This window comes from Canis lupus, chromosome 5 (genome assembly GCF_048164855.1).
Source record: "Canis lupus baileyi chromosome 5, mCanLup2.hap1, whole genome shotgun sequence".
Lineage (NCBI taxonomy): Eukaryota > Metazoa > Chordata > Mammalia > Carnivora > Canidae > Canis > Canis lupus.
Genome location: NC_132842.1, coordinates 78933948 through 78957364, shown reverse-complemented (window position 1 = coordinate 78957364; position 23417 = coordinate 78933948). Strand labels below are relative to the sequence as shown.

At 57.8% G+C, this 23417-nt stretch overlaps 1 protein-coding gene across 10 annotated transcripts in view; it reads right to left on the bottom strand.

The window, feature by feature from the left end:
- Positions 1–23380, bottom strand: part of KIF17 (kinesin family member 17) — a 42298-nt gene extending 18918 nt beyond the window's left edge. For 3 of the 10 annotated variants that reach the window (XM_072828012.1, XM_072828007.1, XM_072828010.1), the window contains exons 1-9: positions 23105–23378; positions 17799–17945; positions 16675–16776; positions 11629–11818; positions 9696–10148; positions 7118–7227; positions 3705–3852; positions 1976–2523; positions 988–1074 (exon numbers count right to left, since the gene is read on the bottom strand). In XM_072828012.1, the coding sequence (XP_072684113.1) occupies positions 988–1074; positions 1976–2523; positions 3705–3852; positions 7118–7227; positions 9696–10148; positions 11629–11818; positions 16675–16776; positions 17799–17945; positions 23105–23335 (2016 nt within the window). In that variant the 5' untranslated portion in view covers positions 23336–23378. Of the gene's footprint in view, positions 1–987; positions 1075–1975; positions 2524–3704; positions 3853–7117; positions 7228–9695; positions 10149–11628; positions 11819–16674; positions 16777–17798; positions 17946–23104 lie in introns of all 10 variants that reach the window. The other 7 variants (XM_072828006.1, XM_072828009.1, XM_072828013.1 and 4 more) reach the window with 4 other exon arrangements.
- Between the last annotated feature and the right edge of the window lie 37 nt (positions 23381–23417).

The following is a 23417-nucleotide window of genomic DNA, read 5'->3' as shown; positions in this document are numbered from 1 at the left end:
CGGCGGCATCCGGGCCCCTCGCAGCCTGGGACGGGTCACTTCTGCCTTGAAGGCACCCAGTTCTACAAAAATGCACCCAATCAGGTTCCCACTTCCACCATTTCCTCCAACACCCCAAAAGAGTTTCCGTCTTGCTCTCCTGCCCCTGGACCCAGGCTCCCACGGCAGCTACGGCAATTCTCTCCAAATAGAAACCACTCGCGGCCTTTTCCTGATCAGAACCCTTTCGTGGATTCCCAGTGCGTTTGCGGTAAAATCCAGCTTCTCCCGCGGCCTTCGGGCCCTCCCTGCCTCCCCCTGCCTCCCCTGCCCGCACCCCGTCCACCCTGCTGCTTCTCTGGCCTCGTTGGTCCATTGCTGAGAAAGTCCAGACCCTCCCAGCCCTGAGACTTTGGCCCGTGCCACCCCCGGCCTGATGCTCGGCCGCGGCCCCTTCTCCCTGCTTGGGGCCCATCTCAGTGTCACCTGACAGCCAGGCTGCCCCTGGCCACCCCATCTCCCATCTACTGAGAGCCTCGAGGGTGCCAGCTCCTACCCCGTGATCCAGTCCAGAGGCTGGCACGTAGTTCTCTCTCCACACATGTGGGTGGATTTAGAGCCCTTCTCCTGTTCCCTGTGGCCTGTTGTGCTTTCTTAAGCAGAAGAGAAGAGGAAGGGGCTCTCACAGGACCTCGGGGCTTCCCTGCCAGCACCTCGGGGACCCCAGCCCCTGCCCTGTTGCCCTCACCCTCAGCACACGCTGGGCCTCCATGCTTTCAACAGGCTTCCAAGGCCAAGGAAAGTCTGAATATTGCTGAATAGTGGCCTCTCAATCACATCAATAATAAGAAGTAATAATAATGCTTTGCAACAGGCCAACTCGGATAAACTGGGGCCGTCGTCCCGTTTCGTGGAAGAGGACATGGAGGCCCCAAGTGTTACAGGAAGACCCAGGCTCCTGGGAACTCCTCCCTCCACCCGAGGGTCTGGCCCGGGGGAGGAACTCACAGTCTTGGGCAGGAGGCAGGCAGTTGTCTCAGCTTCAGACCCAGTGACATCAATACCAGGCCCCAGCAGATCGGTCAGGGAAGGGTGCTTGCGGGAGAGAGGCCGGGGCGGGGGAGGAAGAGGGACAGTAGGCCGGAATCATCCTCCGCTCCCTGTCCTCCCCCCCTTCAGTGCCCCAAGCCCCAGGACCACCACCTCCTCCTGCCTGTCACTGCTGAGGGGACCCATGGGGAGCAGGGGCGAGGAGAGGAGAGGACAGGGAAGAGAGAACTGAGAGAACCGGGGAGAAGTGTGCTCTGGGAGCGCCGCCTGCATGACCTCCCATAAATCATGCTCAGCACCCCCAGTTTGTAGAGAGGAACCAAAGGCCCAGAGAGGTGACTGCCCAAGGTCACACAACTATGTGAGGGTAGAGCTGGGGTTTAACCCTGGTCTGTGTGGTTCAAAGACCTGCGCTCTTTACACACACACATACACACAGGAAAGGAAGCAAAGCAGAGGGAAAAGAACAAAAGGGAGAGAAGCAGAAGAGAATTTAAAACATAAAAGTAGGTGGAGAGGGGAGAAGCAGCTGGATCTCTGGACGGTGCCTGGAAAGAAGCTGCCTTCCTTCCCGCAGACCCCAGCCTGCCAGGGCAAGAAGGCTGACCAAGGCCTCCTGGGCATCTCCAGGCCTGGAAGCTCGGTGTAACCATGGCAACTCAGCACAGCCCCCAGGTAGGTGTCCCTCCACTAGCAGAACAGGTGGCCACCTGGCAAAGCCTCCTATCTCCATCCCTCTCCCCTGCCGATTTACAGAGCATGAGAGAGCTGCTCTCTCCCGGACCCCTGAAGGCCAGTCCCCGTGAGCCTGCCACCACCAAGCCAGAGCCACTGCACAGACGGTGGGGCTGGTGCCAGAGCAGCGGAGGCTGGACGTCTGTGCATGCCCAGTGACCTGTGTGCCCCCAGCTGAGCTCTGCCTGCTGGATTTCTGGACATCAGTTACCTGCGAGGGGACCTTGGGTCCACCGGCCTGCAGCACCTCTGTCCCGGCCACTGTGGAGGAGAGCCTGGCCAGCTTGGCTTCCACCTCGGCAAATGGGTCGTGCAGGCTGGGGAACAGCTCCAGGGCCGACAGCCGGGGCTGCTGCTCCTCCTCCTCCTCCTCCTCCTCCTCCTGGGGGACAGGCCCCTCCTGCAGCGGCTCTGTGGCCTCCCCGTGGAGGCACCGGTCTGGGAAGTATCTGCCCTTGGCCTCCGCCTCGTCCCGAGGCCCGGGGAAGGCCTCGGACATGGAGGTCTCCTCGAACCCGGACAACTCATCAGACCCCAGAGACAGCTCAGACTTGGAGGTCTCCGCCTTGGGCAGCTCCTCGAACCCGGGAGAAACCTCAGTCTTGGAGACATCCTCGCCGGGCAGGGTGTGCGCCATGGAGTAGATCTCAGGCTTCACGGCCGTCTCATAGTGGAAGGCGGGGGAGTGCTCAGACCTGTTGGCAAACTCGGCCCTGGACATGCCCTGCGCCTTGAGGACCTCCGCCTTCAGGACAGCCTCTGCGAGTGGAGACTCCCTTTAGCTCCTCACGGAGTGGGATGAGCGACCCCCTGGGAGCCGGTCCCAAGTGCGCTGTCTCTAAGGGATGGGCTTAAGAGTCAGGGCCTCCCAGGCCCCCAAATACTGGCCTCCCATCTCCTCGATCAGAACTCAGACTCTGTCTCCTTCCTCCTCTTCCAGGAAGTCTTCCCTGACTGGCACCAGGAGCTCTCCATCCTCTGGCCTCCATAGCCATTAGTTGCTGGGCTCTTCCCACCCTGCCTTGGGTCTGCTCTTAATACATAAGGTGACTGCCCTGTGGGTCTTACTGCCTCCAAGGCCGAGAGCTCCTGATCAGCAAGGAGACAGCGGCACCCAGCTCAGGGCTCTCGTCCACAGGCTATGCTAGATCCGTGGGAGTTAAATGAACACTGTGGGGCAGCCCCGGTGGCTCAGCGGTTTAGCCCAGGGCATGATCCTGGAGACCCAGGATCGAGTCCCACATCAGGCTCCCTGCATGGAGCCTGCTTCTCCCTCTGCCTGTCTCTACCTCTCTCTCTCTCTCTGTGACTATCATAAATAAATAAAAAATTGAAAAAAAAAAAAAGATGGATTTTACAGTATTTATGTGAGTACCAGGAAGTCGGAGCTGCCTGGCAGCACAGGTGTTTGGATGATAATGGTAGGGAGGAACATTCCGGAATATACAAAACACAACGAAAACCTTCAGCTAGGTGAAAGTCCTTGCTAATAATTGAATCCTTATTTTGGGATGTGGTTGCTTTGGTAACAGGCGGTCTCAGAAAGGAGAGGAGACCAGAACCGGGAGAAGGAACTGGGGGAAGGAACTTACCTATGAAATATGGGAGATACATTGTGAGGCTAGCTCAGCCTCGGCTAGGGCCCAGCCTGCGGCCAAGGTTTCCCGGGTGCAATGCTGTGTGGATAAGAACACTGCCTGGGTTCCCATCCTGACTCGACTCTACCAGCTGTGTGACCATGGACAAGTTACTCACCCTCTCTGTGCCTCAGTTTCCTTACCTACCAAATGAGGATCATTGCGGTAGCTGCCTTGCGGGGCTGCCGTGAGGCGTAACTAGAACTGAGCCTGGCGTGCAGGAAGTGCTCTATAAACATCCGTTAGTAATATGGGGAAGGGAGCCGGCCGGCCACCTCGTGACAGCCCGGGCCGGGCGCCCACCTGTCTCCTTGCGCAGGTTCTCCTCCAGCGTGGACACCTTCACGTCGTACGAGTTGCGCATGGCAGTGATGTCCTCCTCCAGCCGGGCCCGGGACTCCTGCTCCGCCTCATAGTCGGCCCTCAGCCGGGCCAGGCGCTCCTCGTACTCCTGGGAGGGGGCGGGGAGGCAGGGGGGACACGGGGGTTGGCAGCGTCACATCATTGGGTTCGCCTCCGCTGTCAATCAAACAACCCGGAAAATACCAAGAAGTCAAAAGAATAGAGTCAAAATTTCCTACACAACACGAGGACGATATTGGCGGGTGAAGACCCTTCTGAACTTTACTTCTGCATTTTTTTAAAGATTTTATTTATTTATTCATGAGACACAGAGAGAGAGAGGCAGAGACACAGGCAGAGGGAGAAGCAGGCTCCTTGCAGGGAGCCCGACGTGGGACTCGATCCTGGGTCTCCAGGACCAGGCCCTGGGCCGAAGGTGGCGCTAAACCGCTGAGCCACTGGGGCTGCCCTGCTCTGCATTTTTAAAAAGATTTCATTTATTTATTAGAGAGAGAGAGTGTAGGGGGAGGAGCAGAGGGAGAGGGAGAGAATCTCCAGCAGACTCCCTGCTGAGCGCAGAGCCCAGTGCGAGGCTCCATCCTACGCCCGACCTGAGCCACCCAGGCGCCCCTACTCTGCATTTTTTTTAAAGATTTTATTTATTCATTTGAGACAGAGAGAGACAGAGGGAGAGGGCACAAGCAGGGGGAGAAGGAGAGGCAGAGGGAGAGGCAGACTCCCTGCTCAGCCGGGAACCCGAAGCGGGACTCGATCCCGGGACCCTGGGATCACGACCTGAGCCAAAGGCAGATGCTCAACGATCCGAGCCTCCCAGGTGCTCCCCTGCTCTGCATCTTTAATGGACTAATAATATATGACTTTCCACACAGCGATACATCACGAACACCTTTGCTCGTCAATAAACATGTTTTAACCAGATGATCCTCAACCTGTCGAGGACGAAATACATTTTTACTCCTCTGCTTCTCCTTCCATCTTTGCCGTCACCCCAGCGCTGGTCCCAATAGCCTCCCGGCCCGTCCGCCTCTTGCCCCTGCCCCACACGCACCCTCACTCCTGCCCGCTAGACCACGTCTCAGCGGCTTCCTATGTTCGAGAACAAAACCCAAGCCTCTCGACGCTACCCGAGTCCCCAGCAATCCAGACGGTCCACCCCGTGACTATACCTCATTTTTGCCAAATGGGGCACATGGGCCACTTGCTGCTCGCTGGACAGGCCCATGCCCCCCCACCCCCGCCTCAGGGCCCTTGTCCTCGCCCCCCAGCAGGCTCTCCCTCAGGCCTCCGCTCAGTGATACCTCCTGCAAGAGGCCCTCCCTGATCACCTCTCAGGAGACCCACCACCACTCTGCCGCTCCACTGCATGGATTGTGAGCTTCCTTCAGGCACACATGCACACATACACACACGCACACAGGCACACGCATACACACATGCACATGCTCACACACAGGCACATGCACACACGCATATACACACATGCATATGCTCACGCACATGCACATGGGCACATGCACACACACGCACATGCTCACACAGGCACATGTGCACACATGCATACACACATGCATATGCTTGCTCACACATGCACACATGCACACACATGCACATGCTCACACACAGGCACATGCACACATGCATACACATACAGGCACACGTACAGCAGTGCCAACTTCCAGTCCCAGTCGTAAATGTGAGGCCCCAAACCACAGGGGGCCTCTTAAGTGCCCCTGTGCCCCTCCTGGGTCCTTCCGCGCTCCCTCCCTCTGCAACCCTCCACCCCTCCCATTTCACCTGCCTCCCAGAGAACACTGAGCTGCCCTCACCTTCCCGGCCCTCACCTTCCCGACCACCCACAGGCCTGCCCGAAACCTCTTCGTCCTCCTGTGATAGGGGACAAGCCACATGAAGCTAAGCCACCGGCTCAGCGACTTTGCTCCCAACCCCCTTCTCCCTCCTGGAGCGCCGACTTCTCTCAGTGCTAGATCACCTCCAGCAGTTACACAACGTGCTCGGTCACCTCCAATACTCGAAAGAGAACAACTCTTCCGTGGCCCCCCGGCACCCCCTCCAGCTGCAGGGCCCAACGCCAGCAGGTACTCAAGAAACGCTTGCAAACCCAGGCCTCCCTCCCACCTCCCCGAGTCCTGCTTGGTGCCAATTCTGTGGCCTGGTGGTGAGAAGACCGGTCCCCCTGTCACGGCAGCGGGAAAGCTGCTGTTGCACCAATCCAGGGGCTCAGAGAGCTTCAGCAGCCTGCCTGAGGGCACGGAGCCCACCAGGGGCTGGACTTGCAGAAAGTAAAAGCTGGGTGGAATCTTCTGGTCCAAATCCCCCCTTTTCCCTGGTGCAGTCAGGAGACTGAAGCCCAGAGTCACACTTGCGGCTCACAGCTGAGCCCATCCCTGGCCCGGGCCCCTCATCGCTCCACACAGGGTCCACCCCCACCCCGAGTGCCCTGACTGGTTCTGGAGTGGAAAGGAAAGCACGGTCCCAGGCACATAGGTGCTCAGTAAATAGGAGAGTCCTAAGTGAAATGGGAAGGAAGGAAGGAGAGAGGGGAGACAGACACCTACACCTCTTCCTCCAGCTGTGGCTCCCAGAAGAAACACCAGGGCCCGAGGAAAGCCTTGGTGGCCACAGCAGGTGGTCATGCTCGGACGGGGCGTCCACAGAGCTAAACCATGAAGACCAGGCCACGCCATCCCTGGGGCAGAAGGACCCACCAACCACTGGGTCCTTGGAGCAGCCAGGCCGGACCAGGTCTCCTCTCTGGTGACCAGGCCAGGGTCCCTGCTCATCCAACCAGGCTTCCTCCAGGCGGGAAGCTTCCATCCCAGCCCCTGGCCAACCCCCCAAGCCCTACTGTTTTGTGACTGTTGTCCACCTGTTGCTACCTGAATCCCGAACCCACTCTGAACCCCTAAGACATGATTTCTCTCATTCTGTGGGCTTGGGCCCAGCCATCCCTGAAGGTCCTCTCCCCGCACCTCTCCAGGAGCCAGGCCCAGGGCTCCAGAGATGACCTGACATCGGCCCCATCTGGGAGCCTCCAGGCAGGCAGAGGAATGGCAAGGAGCAGCTGAACTCCCAGAACCTTCGCAGGGGCCAGGACGAAGTCCATCTGGGAGACCACACTGAGCCCCTCCCCAAACAGTAAAAGCCTCTGCCTGTCATGGGCAGCCCTTGGGGACGTTGGCCGATTTCTCCCAGCCCTCCAGCCCACAGGACTCAGTCTCCAGGCTTTACCCAGTCTGCCCCCCACAGCCTGGGCCCCAGGCCCCCACAGCCTCACCATGGCTCCCAGCCTCCCCACCCCTGCCTGCCACCCGTCCCCCTGCCAGGGGTCTCACCTCCCGAATCAGCTGCTTCTCGGCTTCTGTGTCAGACTGGAGCGCAGAGGGGGGCGCCAGCTTCTCCTCACTCTGGACAGGGTTTAGGGGGACCTGACTGGACAGCAGGGCTGAGAGAAGGACAGAAGTGAGGGCTGTGACCAAGGCGCACACATTCTGCAGGCACCAATCAGAAATCCATCAAGAAAACACTACAGGCTTATTCAAAACACATGTCACAGGATTGGATTTCTTTCAAGCACGTCTCTACATAAAATACTAATTTACTCAGTCATTCAACAAATATCTCTTGAGCACCTGCATGTTCTAGGCACTGAGGACCGAGCATTGCACAAAACAGACCAAACCCCACACCCATGTTGAGTTTTCAGTGGGAGGAAGAAGGCACACAAAATAAATAAGCGAGATGCTAACATGTTACAAGGGGATGCGTTCTAGTAAGAGAGCAGGGAGGGTGCTCAGGAGTAGAACCAAGGGGAAGGGTTGCAATGTAAACAGTTGTGTTCAGGGAGGACCTCTTAGATAAGGGAAGGCAGAGGCAGCAACCTGAAGGAAGTGGGAGAGAGAAGCAGGCAGGGATCTTGGGGAAGAGCTTTCCAGGCAGAAGGGAGCAGTGTGCAAAGGCCCTGTGGCAGGTGTGAGCCTGGATGGCCAGGAACAGCCGGGGAGCCAGTATGGCTGGAGCAGAGGGAGGGAGAGAGAGAATGGGTGCAGAGGAGCTCAGAGAGGAATGGGGTGGATCGTGGGGACGCTGGAAGCTGTGCTGAGGGCTTTGCCTTTGATTCAGACAAACCAGTCCTGAGGGTTTGCGCAGGGCCATCAGAGGACTCGCATTTGAACAGACCTCCCTGGGTGCTGTGTGGGGAACGTACTGAGGGAGACAAGGGCAGACACCCCAAAACCTGTTAGGGGGGTGATCTGCAGTAATTCAGGTAGGACCTGCTAGCAACTCAGGACAGCAGTGAACAGCTCCAGGTATGGGTTTGAGCAAAAACAAGAAACCAAGGGCCACCCCATGGTTGGGGACGTGGACACTGGGAAGGAGAGTGTAGCCATCGCCTCTGGAGGGACAAGCAGGTTGGGGGCGGTCAGGAGCTCAGTGTCAGACACGCTAGGTTGGTAAGGACTGCTACACAGCTGGATGTTCAAATCTGGAGTCCAGAAGATGCTGTGTAGCGACTGTTTTAAAATTTTTCTGTATTTTGTGATGTTTGATTTCATGGGGGACTGCTGGCCAGGGAGAGGCGGCCCCTCGGAGGGCCAGCTAAGTCCTAGAGAAAGAAACAAGCTCTTAGCCCACCTTTCACCTGCCAACCAAGCAATGCCGAGTCCACCCCGACCCCCGTCGCCCCCCCACCATCGAGCTCACACTCCAAGCCTTCCCGGACTGACCACACCCTACCGCCAGACAGACTTGGTGTTGGACTCCCTTCTGCCCTGCAGTGGCCACTTCTCTCTGGCCTACATGTACTTGATGGTCTGCTGGAGTGTCCTTCTCCCCCAGGAGACTGGATGCCCAGGAGGCAGAGCCTGGATCTGATCCATCTCCATATGCCGGTGTCCGTAGCAGGTCCACACGCAGGGGGCTTTGGATGGATGGATGGGTGGATGAGTGGAAGCACAGACAGAAAGATGGATGGCAGCATGGAGTGAACGAATAGATGGATGTATAGATGGCAGGACGGATGAGATGGGTAGATAGAATGCGTGAAGGGATGAGTGGATTAAATGGATAAATGGATAATGCATAAATAATGGAGTGGGTGGGAGGGTGAGTGTAGACAGAAGGGTAGGTAGATGAATGCATAAATGGGTAGGTGGGTAGATGGATAGAGGGGTGGATAGATGGATGGGTGGGTGGGTAAATGGATGGGTGGATGGGTGGGTGGATGGGTTGGTGGATGGATGGATGGGTTGGTGGATGGATGGGTGAATAGGTGAGTGGATGAGTGGATGGATGGGTGGATGGGTGAGCAGATGAACAGGCACGTAGAATGGATGGACAGAGGAAGGTGGGAAGGGAGGTGGAGGAGTGAATAGATGGACTCAGGCTCTTTTGAGTTCCCTTCCCCAAGGGATTTTCAAGTAAATAACACCTTGGAGCTTGCAAGGCCCCCACAAGGCCTGAGCTGCACGGATAGGTGGATTCCTACTTGCCAGCTGAAGCCAAACACCTGGGTGTGAGAGCTGCGATCACAAGGTGCCTAAGTGGGAGTGGGGGTGGGACGTGGGGGGTGAGTCACCCTGCTGCTCAGCGGCACAGCATCACGATGCTGCCACAGAGACGGCAGGCAGGTGGCTGGGACGGTGGATGCACGGCCTGGAGGCGGGAAGCGCGCGCGCACGCGCACACACACACACACACACACACACACACACACACACACACACACACGGCTTCCTGAGCCCAGCAGGGAGCAGTACCATGTGGCCATCACCAAGCTGTGCTCCCAGGAGGAGAGGAGATGGGGCGGCACCTCTGATCTCTTGGGTGGGCGGCCCGCGGCAGGAGGCCACGGGAGAGGGCCTTTCTCCCCAGGCCGGGCCCTCCCTGCCACCTCCAACCCCCGCTTCCCACCTGACAGGTTGCTGGGGCCCATCTGCTGGGCCAGGATGGCCTTCAGCTTCTTGATTTCCTCCTGGTACTCGCGCAGGAGGGCGTCCTTGGGGTCCTCGTTGATGCGTGGCTTGTTCTTGATGCTCTTGGCCCGGTTGGCGTAGCGCAGCGTGCTCAGCGTCTCGTCGTAGTTGTTGTCTGCGGGCGACAGGCAGGCCACCATCAGCGTCTTGGTGTTGCCGCCCAGCGAGTCCTGCAGCAGCCGCGTCAGCTTCGAGTCCCGGTAGGGGATGTGTTTGCAGCGCCCATCCACCAGGGCCGAGATGACGTTGCCCAGGGCCGACAGCGACAGGTTGATCTTGGTGGCCTCCTTGAGCCGCTCCCCCGTGGCACCCGTCTTGGACTGCCGCTCGCTGCCCGCCAGGTCCACCAGGTTCAGCTTGCCCGCCCGGAGGTGGTCCTTGCCCCGCTCATCTGCAGAGGGACCGGCAGAGGGTGAGGGTCTTTGGGTGAGCCCCACGGGGGGCACCTAGTCACCAGGCGCTGGGCGCTCCCACCACCGAGGGCCTCATTCCGCCACATAGGAGCCCCTGAGGGAGGTGCTATCCCCTGTCCCCATCTTACAGAAGAGGAAACTGAGGCTCAGGAAGGCATGTTACTTGCCCGAGGTCACGCTGCTGCTAAGTGGTGGACCCCAGGTCAGAACACAGGGCTGCCTGGCTCGGGGAGCCGGGGCTGGAAGGTCCAGACTATTCTCTGAGTGCAGCGGGATTTCTTTCAGTGATCACATTAGCTCCTCCAGATTTCCCGTGGGGCCAAGGCTGGGGGGAGGTGACTGGGTCCCCGGGGCCTTGTATCCTTCACTGCAAAAGAGACTTTGCAGGCTTTGGAGGCCCTGGGACCTGGTTCCCAGCCCAGCCCTGCCTCCTCCCCGCTGTGTGACCTCAGCAGAGCCATGCACCTCTCTGATCCTCAATTCTCACAACCACAGAAGGAGACTAACAGCAGCTCCCACTCGGGCTGGGTGCTGGGAGGAGTGCGCGGAGAGCAGTTTCACAGAGATGACCCGGGGCCCAGCACACAGCAGGGGTCCGTCCCCGAGAACAACCCCGGTCCTGCGGTGACCGAGGCCCTGGGGACGCGGCAAATGCTGGTGCGGAGGGTGACAGGAGTCGCGCACTGCTGGTAGCAGGGGCTCAGAGCACAGGCTTAGAAGGCAGATTTGGGGGGGGCCCCATCTTGACTCCATGTCTTACTAGCTATGAAACTTGGGGAAAATCGCTTGACTCGAGTTCGAATCCCAGTTCCCCTGCTCATCAGTGGGACCCTGCACAAGCAAGCCACGGCAGAGCCTAGAGCCTCAGTTTCCCCATCTGTGACTTGGCGATTAGAATGCCTGCCTCTAGGACGGCCACGGGGTGTAAACGGAAGGCAGCCCGTGAAGTGCTCAGCACAGCCGCTACTGGCGGCCAGAAATACCAGCTGCTTCCCTTCCCCTTCCCTTCCTCGGGACTCTTCCAGAAAGGGAAGGGTGGGGAGCACTGCAGAGAAAGAGGAGAATCCTAAAGGCCTGGGAAGTACACGCTGGATGGAGCCCTGGGATCGAGGCCCAGCTCCAATGCTTTCTGGTTGCAGGACCTCGGTGTCCTCATCTGTAAGATGGGGGTGATGCTGGCCGCCACCTCCCGGGGCGCTGCAAGGAGGACGTGAGCTGCGGCATGTCAACTGCGGGGCACGTGGCAGGTGCTCAGTGGGAGCTGCCGGTACCACCGTCGGCGAGGCCGTTTGTCCCGGAAACATGGGCCCTGGCTCAGGAGGGTCCTCGGGTTGCCTCCAGGCAGTTCGAGCATCTTCCCCCAGTTTCCGATGGGACCCGCCCGACCTCAGGACGCGAGGGGTCATCCAGAAGTGGGAACCCGGCTCCGGGGGCCCCGGCCCACCCAGCCCCACGTACCCACGGCGTAGATCTCGATGCTGATGGTGAAAATGGAGTGGGAGCGCGAGGAGTCCTTGTTCATCAGCGTGTAGCCCACCGAGCGGTTCTTCCAGCCGGCCTCCATGACGCGCTCGCACTGGGCCACGTTGTGTACCGTGTGCATGGACAGCCCCTTCACGTACACGCCCTTCTCCGGGTGCTCCTTCAGCTGCGGGCAGCGGGCACGGCTCAGAGCCGGCTGGGCCCGGGGACCCCCAAGGAACCCAGGGAAGGGCCCACTTCAGGCCCCCCCGCCCTCCTGCAGTGCAGGCTGGCACCTCAAATTCCCTGCAACCGGCAGGGTCTCTGCTCCGGGGGGAACCAGCCTCAAACCCACCCCACCTCTTCCTTGTGTGGGGCCCCGAGCCAGTAGCTTAACCTCTCTGGGCCTCAGTTTCCACATCTGTAAAATGGGTATGAGATACCCGTCCCTGTAGGGAGGCGGCGGGGATCCAGGCAAATACGGCCCATCCCATGCTTGGCACAGCGCCCGGCACGGGGCAGGTGCCCCATAAATGCCAGCTGCCGTCCTCACTGTCGTTGGTAGTGGTGCTATGATTATGAAGGTGGCTTCTAGACCGGGACCTTCAGCTCCCGGGGGCTGACCCTGGAGTCACCCAAAGGCTCTGAAAGCTTCTTTCGCCCTGTCAACACGACTCCTGTCACCTCTCTGCTGTGGCTCCGGGGAAACGGGAACGTTCCTAGACCCTCGGATCATGGCCAGCGAAGGGCCGCTTGCTGCCCAGCACGCCCACGGCCCTCAGCTCAGACAGGCCTGCAGGCCTCGGGTGACGGCAGCGGGGAAACTAATTTGTCTGACTGCTCCCTGCTTCCTCTCCAGGCAGCCACGTCGTTGTGTGGCGGACACGGAGCTCTGAATGCAGTGTTTTTCCAGCGTGAGGAGGTAAAGCCACTCGGGCAAGAGCAGAACGAACTAGGACAGGCCGGGTCCCCGCTGGTCGAGCCACAGAAGGCCCAGGCGCTCCCGCCCAGGCAGCGGCGGGGTCCCGGGGCCGGGGGTGGCCTCACCCGCTCGCCCGCACTGCTCGAGCCGAGAAGCACCCAGACCCCGACCACCGAAGGACAGGGCTTCGCGGGGTGGAGAAGCCACCGGCCGCCGAGCTGGGGAGGGCGCTGCCCAAGCTCCCCGGCTACCAGCAGGGCAGCAGCGGGGTCACGGGCGACTCGGCGCGGAGCAGCGCGGGGAGAGGCTGGAGTGCCCCCCGGTGATGGAGGGGAGCTGGCCAGGGCTGGCCCGGACTCGGACGTGGGGTGAGGATGGAGCTCAAAGGACAGAAGCAGGAGACCCCACAAAGTGAGGGTGGTTGAAGCCGCCTCCACGCTGGGGCTGGGCCTCAGCCCTGCTCTCCCACCGAGGCTCTGAGTGCCCGAGCAGCCACTCCACCCTGCGACCCCGCCGGGGCCGGGGCACCACAGTGACACCCCGGGGGCCTCACCTCCACCGTGCGTGGTGGTTGGGGGACGGAGCGAAACTGCTTCCCCAAGTCCCCCGCCCAGCTCTTCTACTCACCTCTTTTTTTTTAATATTTTATTTATTTATTCATGAGAGACACACACACGCATACACAGAGAGAGAGAGAGAGGGAGAGAGGGAGAGATTGAGAGGCAGAGACACAGGCAGAGGGAGAAGCAGGCCCCACGCAGGGAGCCCCATGCGGGACTCGATCCCGGGACTCCAGGATCAGGCCCTGGGCCGCAGGCGGCGCTAGACCGCTGAGCCACCGCGCAGCCCTTCTACTCACCTCGAGTTCCCCAAACCATCAGGCGCTGTGTGAGGCGCGGGTTCAGGGCTGGGCTGCGGGGCCTGGCCACGTGGGTTCAAATCCAGCCTCACCCTTTCCTGACTGCGTACCCCGGGGCTGGCTCACCCAGGCGCACTGAGCCTCAGTTTCCTCCTCCGTAATGAAGGAGCAGAGCCGCACCTCCTCCCAAGGCTGTTCTGAGGTTCACAGGAGCACCCATCTGCACCTTCTCCGGGAGAGAGCGGGTCACGCCCCCCAGTGCCTGGGTGGGGAGTGTCTCAGAGAGCACCTGTCACTGGCAGCCCCCGCCCCCGCCCCCAGGGGCAGCCTGACCCACCGAGCCTGAGGCCTGGGGCCCAGCTGGGGCAAGGGCACAGCTGCCAGCCCTCAGGGCCTGGGGTTGAAGGAGGGGAGGAGCGCCTCCTGCTGCCCCGTGCGGGCCAGCAGGGGCCCCCGAACCCCCAGGCTGGCCTTTGGGAACTGATGTGTGGGAGCAAGGCCCGTGCCTTTCCCCTCCGCGTCTCCCTGTCTGGGGGCTGAGCTATGACTCAGCTGCTCCAGCTCCGGGATAGAGAAGACAGTAGAAAGCCTCCAGGTGGGGGCTGGAGGTTCCTGCACAGAAAAGGCAAAGCACTGCTGTGTTTGTCGTGAGCTGAGGAGGAGGGGCCAGGCCATCCCGGCAGAATGGGGACTGGGAGGAAGGGCGGCCACACCCGCACGGACCTGCTGTAGCAAGTGGCCCGGCCCCTGGCACCCAGAGGTCTCCCCAGTCTTTGCTGAATGAAGGGATCGTCTGATGGATGTGCCTCCCTTGACTGGAACCCACTACTGGCTTCTTACTGCCCTAGGGGTTTTCTTTATAGCTGATCCCCCAAAATTTGGGAGGAAAGCACCTGACTGTTCAGATCCCACAAGCTCTTGTACCAACACTATTACAGGTAATTAGCTGTGTGGCCCTGGCACACAGGGCCACAAGTCCTTTCCCCTGCGGGACTCAGTTTCCTCATCTGTACTAGGCAAGGGCTCACTAGAAGCTCTCTATGGGGCTTTCCAGCTCAAATATTTCAGGAGTTTTCTACAATATGGCCAGAACAAACAAACTGTTCAAGACACTTGCTCCCTGAGGTCTGGTTTGTTCACTTGCACGAGTGGTTGCGGGTCAGAGGAACTCACAGACACCCCCTCCCAAGGGCCAGTAGGGGGTGATCAGGGGACAAGTTGGGAGGCTCAAGCTGAGTAGGGAAATAGCCCTGCCCCCTACATGGGTAGGGACTGGGGGGAACCAGGCAATTCAGACATCCTGAGCCATCCTGGGTCATCGAGGGTCAGGAGGGCTGGGAGGCGGCGGCTGCGGCCCCTTCACCTGGCTCTGCCCCCCATCCTGTGACTGTTAAGGCACGTGCCCTGGGAAAGACTTAAGAAGTTTGTCATAGAAAGTGTCCACCCTGGGGAGGTACCTGAGTGGCTCAGTTGGTTGACCTTTGAGCGTCTGACTCGGTTTCAGCTCAGGTCACAATCTCAGGGTCGTGAGATCGAGCCCTGCGTTGTGCTGTGTGCTCAGTGCAGTCTGTTTTGGATTCTTTCCCTCTTCTTCCCCCTCACTCTCTGCCCTTCCCTACTCTCTTTTGATCAAGTAAATAAATAAAATATTAAAAAAAAAAAAAAAAGGAAGAAAATACCCAACTCTGACTCTGTGGCTTCCTAGGCACCTTCTCTTTCAGCTCGGGCACTGATTCTGAAGGAGTTGGGCCCACTCCCAGTGCTGGCCGTGGGCCTCTTGGGAGGTCCGCTGGCTGCGTGGTCAGATAAGAAGCACCGGAGTCGAGGGGCAGCCGCCGGCGCTCTGGCCACAGAACCAGCTCAGCCTCCCTCCACTGGCCTGGCCCCCCTGGACCTGACCTGGCCCACCTGGCATTTAAAGAGTCCCAGAGAGGACACATAATCAAGGGCTCACACTAAGGCCTAGAACCAGGTCCAGCCTTGCCACCAACTGGCTGTCCAGTCCTGGCTGGTCCCTTGACCTCACTGGGCTCCCCAGAGGGTCAGCCAAGTTCTCTGCCCATCTTGTGTGACCCCCTCACGGCAAGTGATGCCACTGCCTGTTGGATGCCTTCTGTGTGCCAGGCCCTGTGAGCAGCTTGTCCTCACCACCCTCTTCAACCCTTGCTTTATAAGGTCATGTTGCTGGTACTTGGGAGCCCCCACACCAGGCCCTTTGTGAAGATAAACAAAGTCTCAGAATCTGAAGCCATGAACAGCAGGGAAATGGCAGGTTTGAGATTCAGGATCTTGAAGTCACACAGACCTGGGTTTAAGTCCATTGTGGGCCACAAACATAGGCAAGTAAATTAACACCTCTAAGCATCCCTTCCTACGCAGGGACGATGCAGATAGCAGCTACCCAACAGGATCACTGGGACTCGTAATAAGATCATGTGCATAAAGCAGTCAGCAAACAGGGCTCGATAAATGATAATCATTGTTACCCTCTTTCTAGCTTTTGGGGCTCTTAGAAACTTTCAAAATAATGTTTTAGAAGTGGAACCCAGGGCAGCCAGAGTGGCTCAGCAGTTTAGCGCCGCCTTCCGCCCAGGGCATGACCCTGGAGACCCGGGATCGAGTCCCACGTCGGGTTCCCTGCGTGGACCCTGCTTCTCCCCCTGCCGGTGTCTCTGCCTTTCTCTTTCTCTCTGTGTTTCTCATGAATAAATAAATAAAATCTTAAAAAAAAAAAAAAAAAAGTGGAACCCAGGGGCACCTGGGTGGCTCAGTGGTTGAGCATCTGCCTTCAGCTCAGGGCATGATCCCAGGGTCCTGGGATCAAGTCCTGCATTGGGCTCCTTGCAGGGAGCCTGCTTCTCCCTCTGCCTGTGTCTCTACATCTCTCTGAATGAATGAATGAATGAATGAATGAATGAATGAATGAATAAATAAATAAATAAATCTATCTTAAAAAAAATAGAAGTGGAACCCATTTTTCAAATGCAATTTATCACAAAACTCCATCTACTTCACCAGATACAGGTGGCATTACCCCAGTAAGGTCCAGCCCCCCGTTGTGTGGTTGGGGGTAGGCCTCTGAGCCCCTCCCCTACAACAGGGACTCTGAGGATCCTCCAAAATTCAAGTTCCAAAGTCCCCGCTCTAGTCTGAGCCGCACCTGTGCCCCCAGGATACCTTCACTGTGTTTCTGAGGGAGCACCACCCAACACCAGCCTCCCCACTTACGGCCCCTACCTGCCCAAGCCACGTCCACACTCACCTCCAGCTTCTGCTTGGTGTCAGCCCCCAGCAGGTCACGGACATCTTCATTGTAGATCTCCAGGTAGGAGGCCCGGACCAGGAACTTGGTATTCTCTGCGCACTGCAGGAGTGGACAGGGCAGCAGAGACACCTGAGCACCCGCCACCAGACCTGATCCTGCCACCTAAGCCCTCTGCAGCCAGGACTGCACGAAAGGACATCGCGGCAGGAGAGGTGATGTCAAGGGGGAGGGGAGACCCCAACCCCTCCTGGCCCGCCTGCCTGCCTAGCAAGCTGTCCGCCCCTCCTCTCAGGCTCAGTGGGCCCTTGGGCTTCTCTGACTTGCGTAATTCTCGTATTGCTACCGTCGCATGCTCGCCCCACAGCCTCGTGGGAAAGGAAGTGGGAGAGGCCTGCCCGTCATTCAGGCAGAGAAACTGAGGCCACAGGGAAGGACCAAGCACTGGCTATGGTCTGCTCCCCCCTTGTCGCTAGTGTTCCTGGGGGCACCAAAATGAGTCGTGGGAGCAGGTGCAGCAGCTCTGAGGCTGAGCAGGGTCGGAGTCCACACTCTGCCATTTCCCAGATGCAGGAATCTTGCTCGCAGCCACGAGTGGCCACCGGGGCAATTCTCTCCTGCAGCCTGGACACTGGGATAACTGCTCTTGCCCAGCACATAAGGGCTATAGGTCTAGGCTTCCCTATCTCGAAAATGGGGACAACAGTGATGTCCTGGGCCAGGGTGGGGGGTTCTGTGAGTCACTCATGCAAAGGGCTTTGCACTACTGGGCTCGGTCTGTAGCAACTGCTTAATAAAACAGGAGGCTCGATTGTTCCCACCGCTTCTGGGGCTGGTGCTTGGGATCATCAGTCCACGTGGGACAGCAAGGGACATGCTAAAGCCCAAACACGGCAGGAGAAAACCATGGAACCGGGAAGCAGGATTTTCTCAGTGTGAAGTTCCCCTCCCCTCCCCTTGTCAGAACCAGGGTGGCCGCCTTGTCTGCACCAAGTCACTGCAGGCTCCAAAGTGCTCAGGGTCCGTGCCTCGGGCAGAGGAGCCCAGGACCAGTCCCCTTGACATCTGGGAGGCCCCGAGGCCCTGAGCATCAGCCCTGCCCCATCCCGCGATGAGGTCCCTACCTGGACGCTCTCAAAAACGTGCTCGAAGGCCCTGGGGATGATGCCTCTCTGGGAAGGTGGGTCCGGCAGGCCCTGCATGGTGAAGGACTTCCCGCTGCCCGTCTGGCCATAGGCGAAGATGGTGCCATTGTAGCCCTCAGTGACACCCTGGTGGGAGGACCCAAATGGGTGCTCAGCAGGCCAGGGGCCCACTCCTAACCTCCAGGCTCAGGGCCGCGCCCTGGGTCTGTTGCCACGATGGCACGGGGTCGGCAGCGCAGACATGAGCAAGTCACAGCTCTGTCCTCAAGGGGTTCACGTCCTGGAGGGGGAGACCCACACCCACAAGTGATCCTCCAGCAGGAGGCCGCGCAGCAGGCAAGGGGAGGGGGTGCGGGCCGGGTAGCTGAAGGGTGGCTCGGGTTCAACAGCTGTAGGAAGAGGGGGGCCTGCCAGGCTGAGGGGTGCAGAGTGGTCAGAGGCTGAGGGTGGGAGGAACAGGGGCGAGAGGAGGGAAGGAAGGAAAGGTTTCCATTCGCAAGGACACTTATTCATCCCATGGGCGTGGGCACCACGCTGCGGCTGGGGACACAGTGACGAACAAGGCACCACCCAGCCCCTGCCCTCGTGGAGCCCACGAGGTCATCAAGTCCAGAACTCAGCGTGGGGGCGGGCGAGTCCTGAGTCAGAACAGGAGAGCTGCTCCCGGGCCCCGAGGGCCCACCTGGCATCCACGCCCACCCTGCAGACCACCGTGGGGCTCGGGATCCCCGGGGATGGCTGGTGAAGGAGACCAGAAGTCACGATTGACAGCTTCGCTGGGGACCAGGCCTTATTTTTATGGCAGAACTGGACAAGCACCTCTCTTGTGTCCACGGAAGCCTTGACCACATGCGGGTTGCTGCACATCATCAGAGGGCCGGGGGGCGGAGTGGGGGAGAAAGGGAGGGCTGCACACGGGGACAGGGCCCCCTGCATGGGGGAGAGGCCAGGGCAGACCCATCACCCGGCCCGAAGCCACCGCTGGGCTCCTCAGAGCCAGGGACACACGATGCTCTGCGATGGACATGGTGCGGGGCCCAGAGTATCAGTGTCACCCAAACCCGGGGAAGGTATTCCACACAAAACTACAGATGGCTTCACTGTCGTAGGGCAGCCACCAGCCATACTAGAAATGGGCCCAGGGAGAATGAGAGACTGAATTTATTTGATTTGATTTGAGTTCATTTACATTTAACTGCGGCAGTATAAAAATTTTTTCCTCTCCCTCTGCCTGTGTCTCTGCCCCCCTCTCTCTCTCTGTCGCTCATAAATAAATAAATAATTAATAAAATCTTTTAAAAAAAAATTTAAAAAGGGCAGCCCTGGAGGTGCAGCGGTTTGGCGCCGCCTGCGGCCCAGGGTATGATCCTGGAGACCCAGGATCGAGTCCCGCATCGGTCTCCCTGCATGGAGCCTGCTTCTCCCTCTGCCTGTGTCTCTGCCCCTCTCTCACTGTGTCGCTCATAAATAAATAAATAAAATCTTTAAAAAAAAATTTAAAATAATTTTTTTCCCATTAAACAGAGCTTTATCTTTTAACTGTTGACACTTTAACATCTGCCTAGAGACATGCTACAATGTAAAACACACAACTGATTTAGGGATCCCTGGGTGGTGCAGCGGTTTGGCGCCTGCCTTTGGCCCAGGGCACGATCCTGGAGACCCGGGATCGAATCCCACATCGGGCTCCCGGTGCATGGAGCCTGCTTCTCCCTCTGACTATGTCTCTGCCTCTCTCTCTCTCTCTCTCTGTGACTATCATAAATATAAAAAAAAAAAAAAACTGATTTCAAAGACTTTGCCTGAAAAAAGAATGTCAAGTATCTCACTGTTACTATATAATAACATTTAGTAGTATGTTTTCTTGAAATAATATTTTTTTTGTTTTTTGTTTTTGAAATAATATTTTGGATATGCTGGGTTAACTAAAATCAATTATTAAAGCTAATTTCACTTGTTTCCTTTCACTTTTTATTTGTTTTTTAAGATTTTATTTATTTATTTGACAGAGAGAGGGAGAGAGAGAGAGAGAGCGTGCACAAGCAGGGGGGAGGGGCAGAGGGAGAAGCAGACTCCCCACTGAGCAGAGAGCTGACGCAGGGATCATGACCTGAGCCGAAGGCAGACGCTTAACTGACTGAGCCACCCAGGTGCCCCTTCTTTCACTTTTTAAAATGCAGCTACAAGAGGGGCGCCTGGGTGGCTCAGTTGGTTGAGTGTCTGACTCTTGGTTTGGGCTCAGGTCATAATCTCAGAGTCCTGAGATCAAGTCCCATGTGGGAGCTCTGTGCCGGGCACGGAGCCTGCTTATGATTCTCTCTCTCCCTCTCCCTCTGTCCTTCACCCCTGCTCACATGCTCTCTAAAAATAATAATAATAATATTTTTAAAAAAATAAAATTAAGGGGCTCCTGATGGCTCAATTTGTTAGGCATCTGCCTACAGCTCAACTCACGATCCGGGGGTCCTGGGATCAACCCCTTGTTGGGCTCCCCGCTCAGCAAGAAGCCTGCTTCTCCTCCCCAACCCCCACTTGTGCTGTATCTCAAAAAAGTAAATAAAATATTTTTAAAAAATAAAATTAGGGGCCCCTGGGTGGTTCAGTAGGTTAAATGCCTGCCTTTGGCTCAAGTCATGATCCCAGAGTCCTGGGATCAAGCCCCTGAGCAGGGAACCTGCTTCTCCCTCTCCCGCTCCCCCTGCTTGTTTGCACTCTATCTCTGTCAAATAAATAAAACCTTTTGAAAATAAATAAAATAAATTAAAAAGTTAAAAATCACACTTATCCCAAATCATATATATATATATATATACATATATATATAAAACAAATACTTTAATAAAACAAAATATGGTTACTAGAAAATTTAAATTAAGCACGTGGCTCTTGTTACATTTGTATCGGCAATCAGTGCTCAAGAGTTGTGTTGTTCACTGTGGCGGCCACTAGCCACCTGCAGTTATTCAAATTTAACTTGACTTTAAGCAAAATTAATATCCAGTTCTTCAGTAGTACTAGCCTCATTTCCAGTGCCCACCTGCCACCTGCGGCTGGTGGCACCTAACCAAAGAGCCCAGATACAGAACACTTCCACTGTTGTAGAAAGTTCTACAGAACAACACTGTTCTGGAGTAAAGTAGAAAAAAATTTTACAAGCATTGAGGCAAAACATAAGATCTCAGAAAAGGTTTCACCCACCAAGTGACACCTCCAGCTCTACAAGGGACGGCCTTGCATGGGGAACGGGTCCTAAATGTCGGCCCCTCTGGACGCCCACCCCGGCTTCTGCACGTCTCCCTGTTCTCTTACTTGCGAGCTGACCTTCAGGAAATCTGCTAACTGCTAACGGGCTCTCTTTTTAACTCACTGTTATCCTCAGTAATAACAGGTTGGATGTGCTAAGTATTTTTCCTACTTTCCGTTAAACTTGTAACTATTGCAACTGAAATAAAAAGCAACTGTCCTGGGGCGCCTAGGTGGCTCCGTCGATCAAGCGTCCAACCCTCAGGTCAGGATCTCAGGGTCCTGGGATTGAGCCCCACAGCGGGCTCTGTGCTCAATGGGAGTCTGCTTGGGATTCTCTCTCCTTCTCCCTCTGCCCCTCCCCTAGCTTGTGCTTTCTCTCTCTCTCTCTAAAATAAATATATAAATCTTATTTTTTTAAAAAAGCATCTGTCCAGAGGATCCCCGGGTGGCTCAGCAGTTTAGCGTCTGCCTTTGGCCCAGAGCGTGATCCTGGAGACCCGGGATCGAGTCCCACGTCGGGCTCCCTGCATGGAACCTGCTTCTCCCTCTGCCTGTGTCTCTGCCTCTCTCTCTCTCTCTTTCATGAATAAATAAATCTTAAAAAAAATAAAATAAAACATCTGTCCTAAATTGCCTCACGTTCCCCTTCTGCCCCTTCCCACGCAAACTGCTGAACATCCCAACTGGGGACCGAATCCTATGGCATTTACTGGACTGATGTCTGGACATGGTAGGAGCCACCGTACCCGGCCTGCGGGTGGGTCAGGGGTGGCTCATCAGAGGCGACTCTAAGGCCATGGGGGTGAAGCAGGGAGAAGGGGCAGATGGCAAAGCCGCCGGCTGGGAAAGAGCCCATGGGCCAGGCGTGCAGGTGAGAAGGTGCTGAGTGTGCGGAAGGGTGGGACTGGGGTGGACAGCACCCAGGAAAGCCAAAGAGGTCACCCTGTGACCGAGAAGATCAGGAACAGGGACTGGATTTAAGGTCGAGAGAAGCAGGAAAGAAAAGGGCAGAAGAGGCGGTCAGAAGAGCTGGGGGCTTTGGGCAATAGGACCCAAAGGTAAGGGCCTGGACAGGAGGCCCCGCGGAGGCGGCACAACCCCCTGGAGAGCCTGGAAGTGGGCTCAGGGCCCCGCAGGGCAGACACACAGCCCCCTGGCCCTACTGGTGCAGCTGCTCCTGGCTCAGAGGCACCTGAGCTGTGCTTGGCGTGCTGCTCACTTAACGGGAGGCAGCAGGATGGAGTCAGGTTCCAGGCACTGTGCTGGGTATCAAAACCGCCCCTAACTCATTCTCTGATACTCCTGGCCTCAGTTTCCCCAGCAGGAACGAGGACTCCAGCTCTATGCATGTCCACGGAGTCAAATGCAGGGCTCCGCCTGAAATGCCCTTTCCTCCACTTAAGCCTCACCACTTTCAGGAAGCCGGCTGGGCCTTCCCCTCCCCTCCCTGCCCTCCAAGCCCAGATTCACTAGCTGCCAACGTGTGTCTCGGGCTTCTCGGCCCCTCCATCGCCCTGGATCGGAGCCATTAGTTTAGCTCTTCTCCCCCTGACCATGAGCTCACTGGGTAAGGAGCTCCCGCCTCCTTCGGGGCTGTGCTCCCCACGCCAAGGGTGGGCCTGGCATGGACATGCTCCTTGCTAGCTGAGTGGATGAATGAATGAAAATGAACTTATGTCGTGTTGAGCTGGAGGCTCTGTGAGATGCAATGGCAGAGAACCCGGGTAGAGGTGGAACTCGGACGGCAGGGAGAGCTAGAGGAGAGAGGTGACAGAGCCACCCACCAGGTCTTTGGCGTCTCCCATTCTGGGCTGGGGTTTCCTGAGGATCCTGCTCAGGGAGGCTTGCTCGGGGGGATTACTTCCAGGATGAGGCAGGGACCCACGAGCAAGGCCAAGGAGGGGCAGCTCCAGCTGTCTCCTGCCGGGAGACAGGACTTCGGGGACTTGGGCCCCACCTGCTGGTGTCCACCTACGTTCTCCAGAAGGCGTTCCCGCCCAGCTCGGGGACAGTCCCTACAGGCCCCCGGGCGCCCTCACCTCCACCAGCGGGTAGGCGATCTCGTTGTAGATCTGCTCGGTGAAGTGGTCCACGTAGTAGGCGCCGTCGAAGGTGAACTGCTTGGGGGGCTCGTCGGCGGCGCCCGGGTTCTGCAGGAAGCACTGGCCGCGCGCGGAGTCCACCGTCACCACGGGCTGGCAGTTCAGCTCCCGCTCCCGCTGGTTCATGGGGCGGCAGCGCACCACCACCTTCACCGACTCCGAGGCCATGGCGCCGCGGCGGGGGGCCCCCGGGTGCGGCCCGAGGGGGGCGGCGAGGCCGGGATGGGCGGCCGCCGGGGCCAGGGGGCGG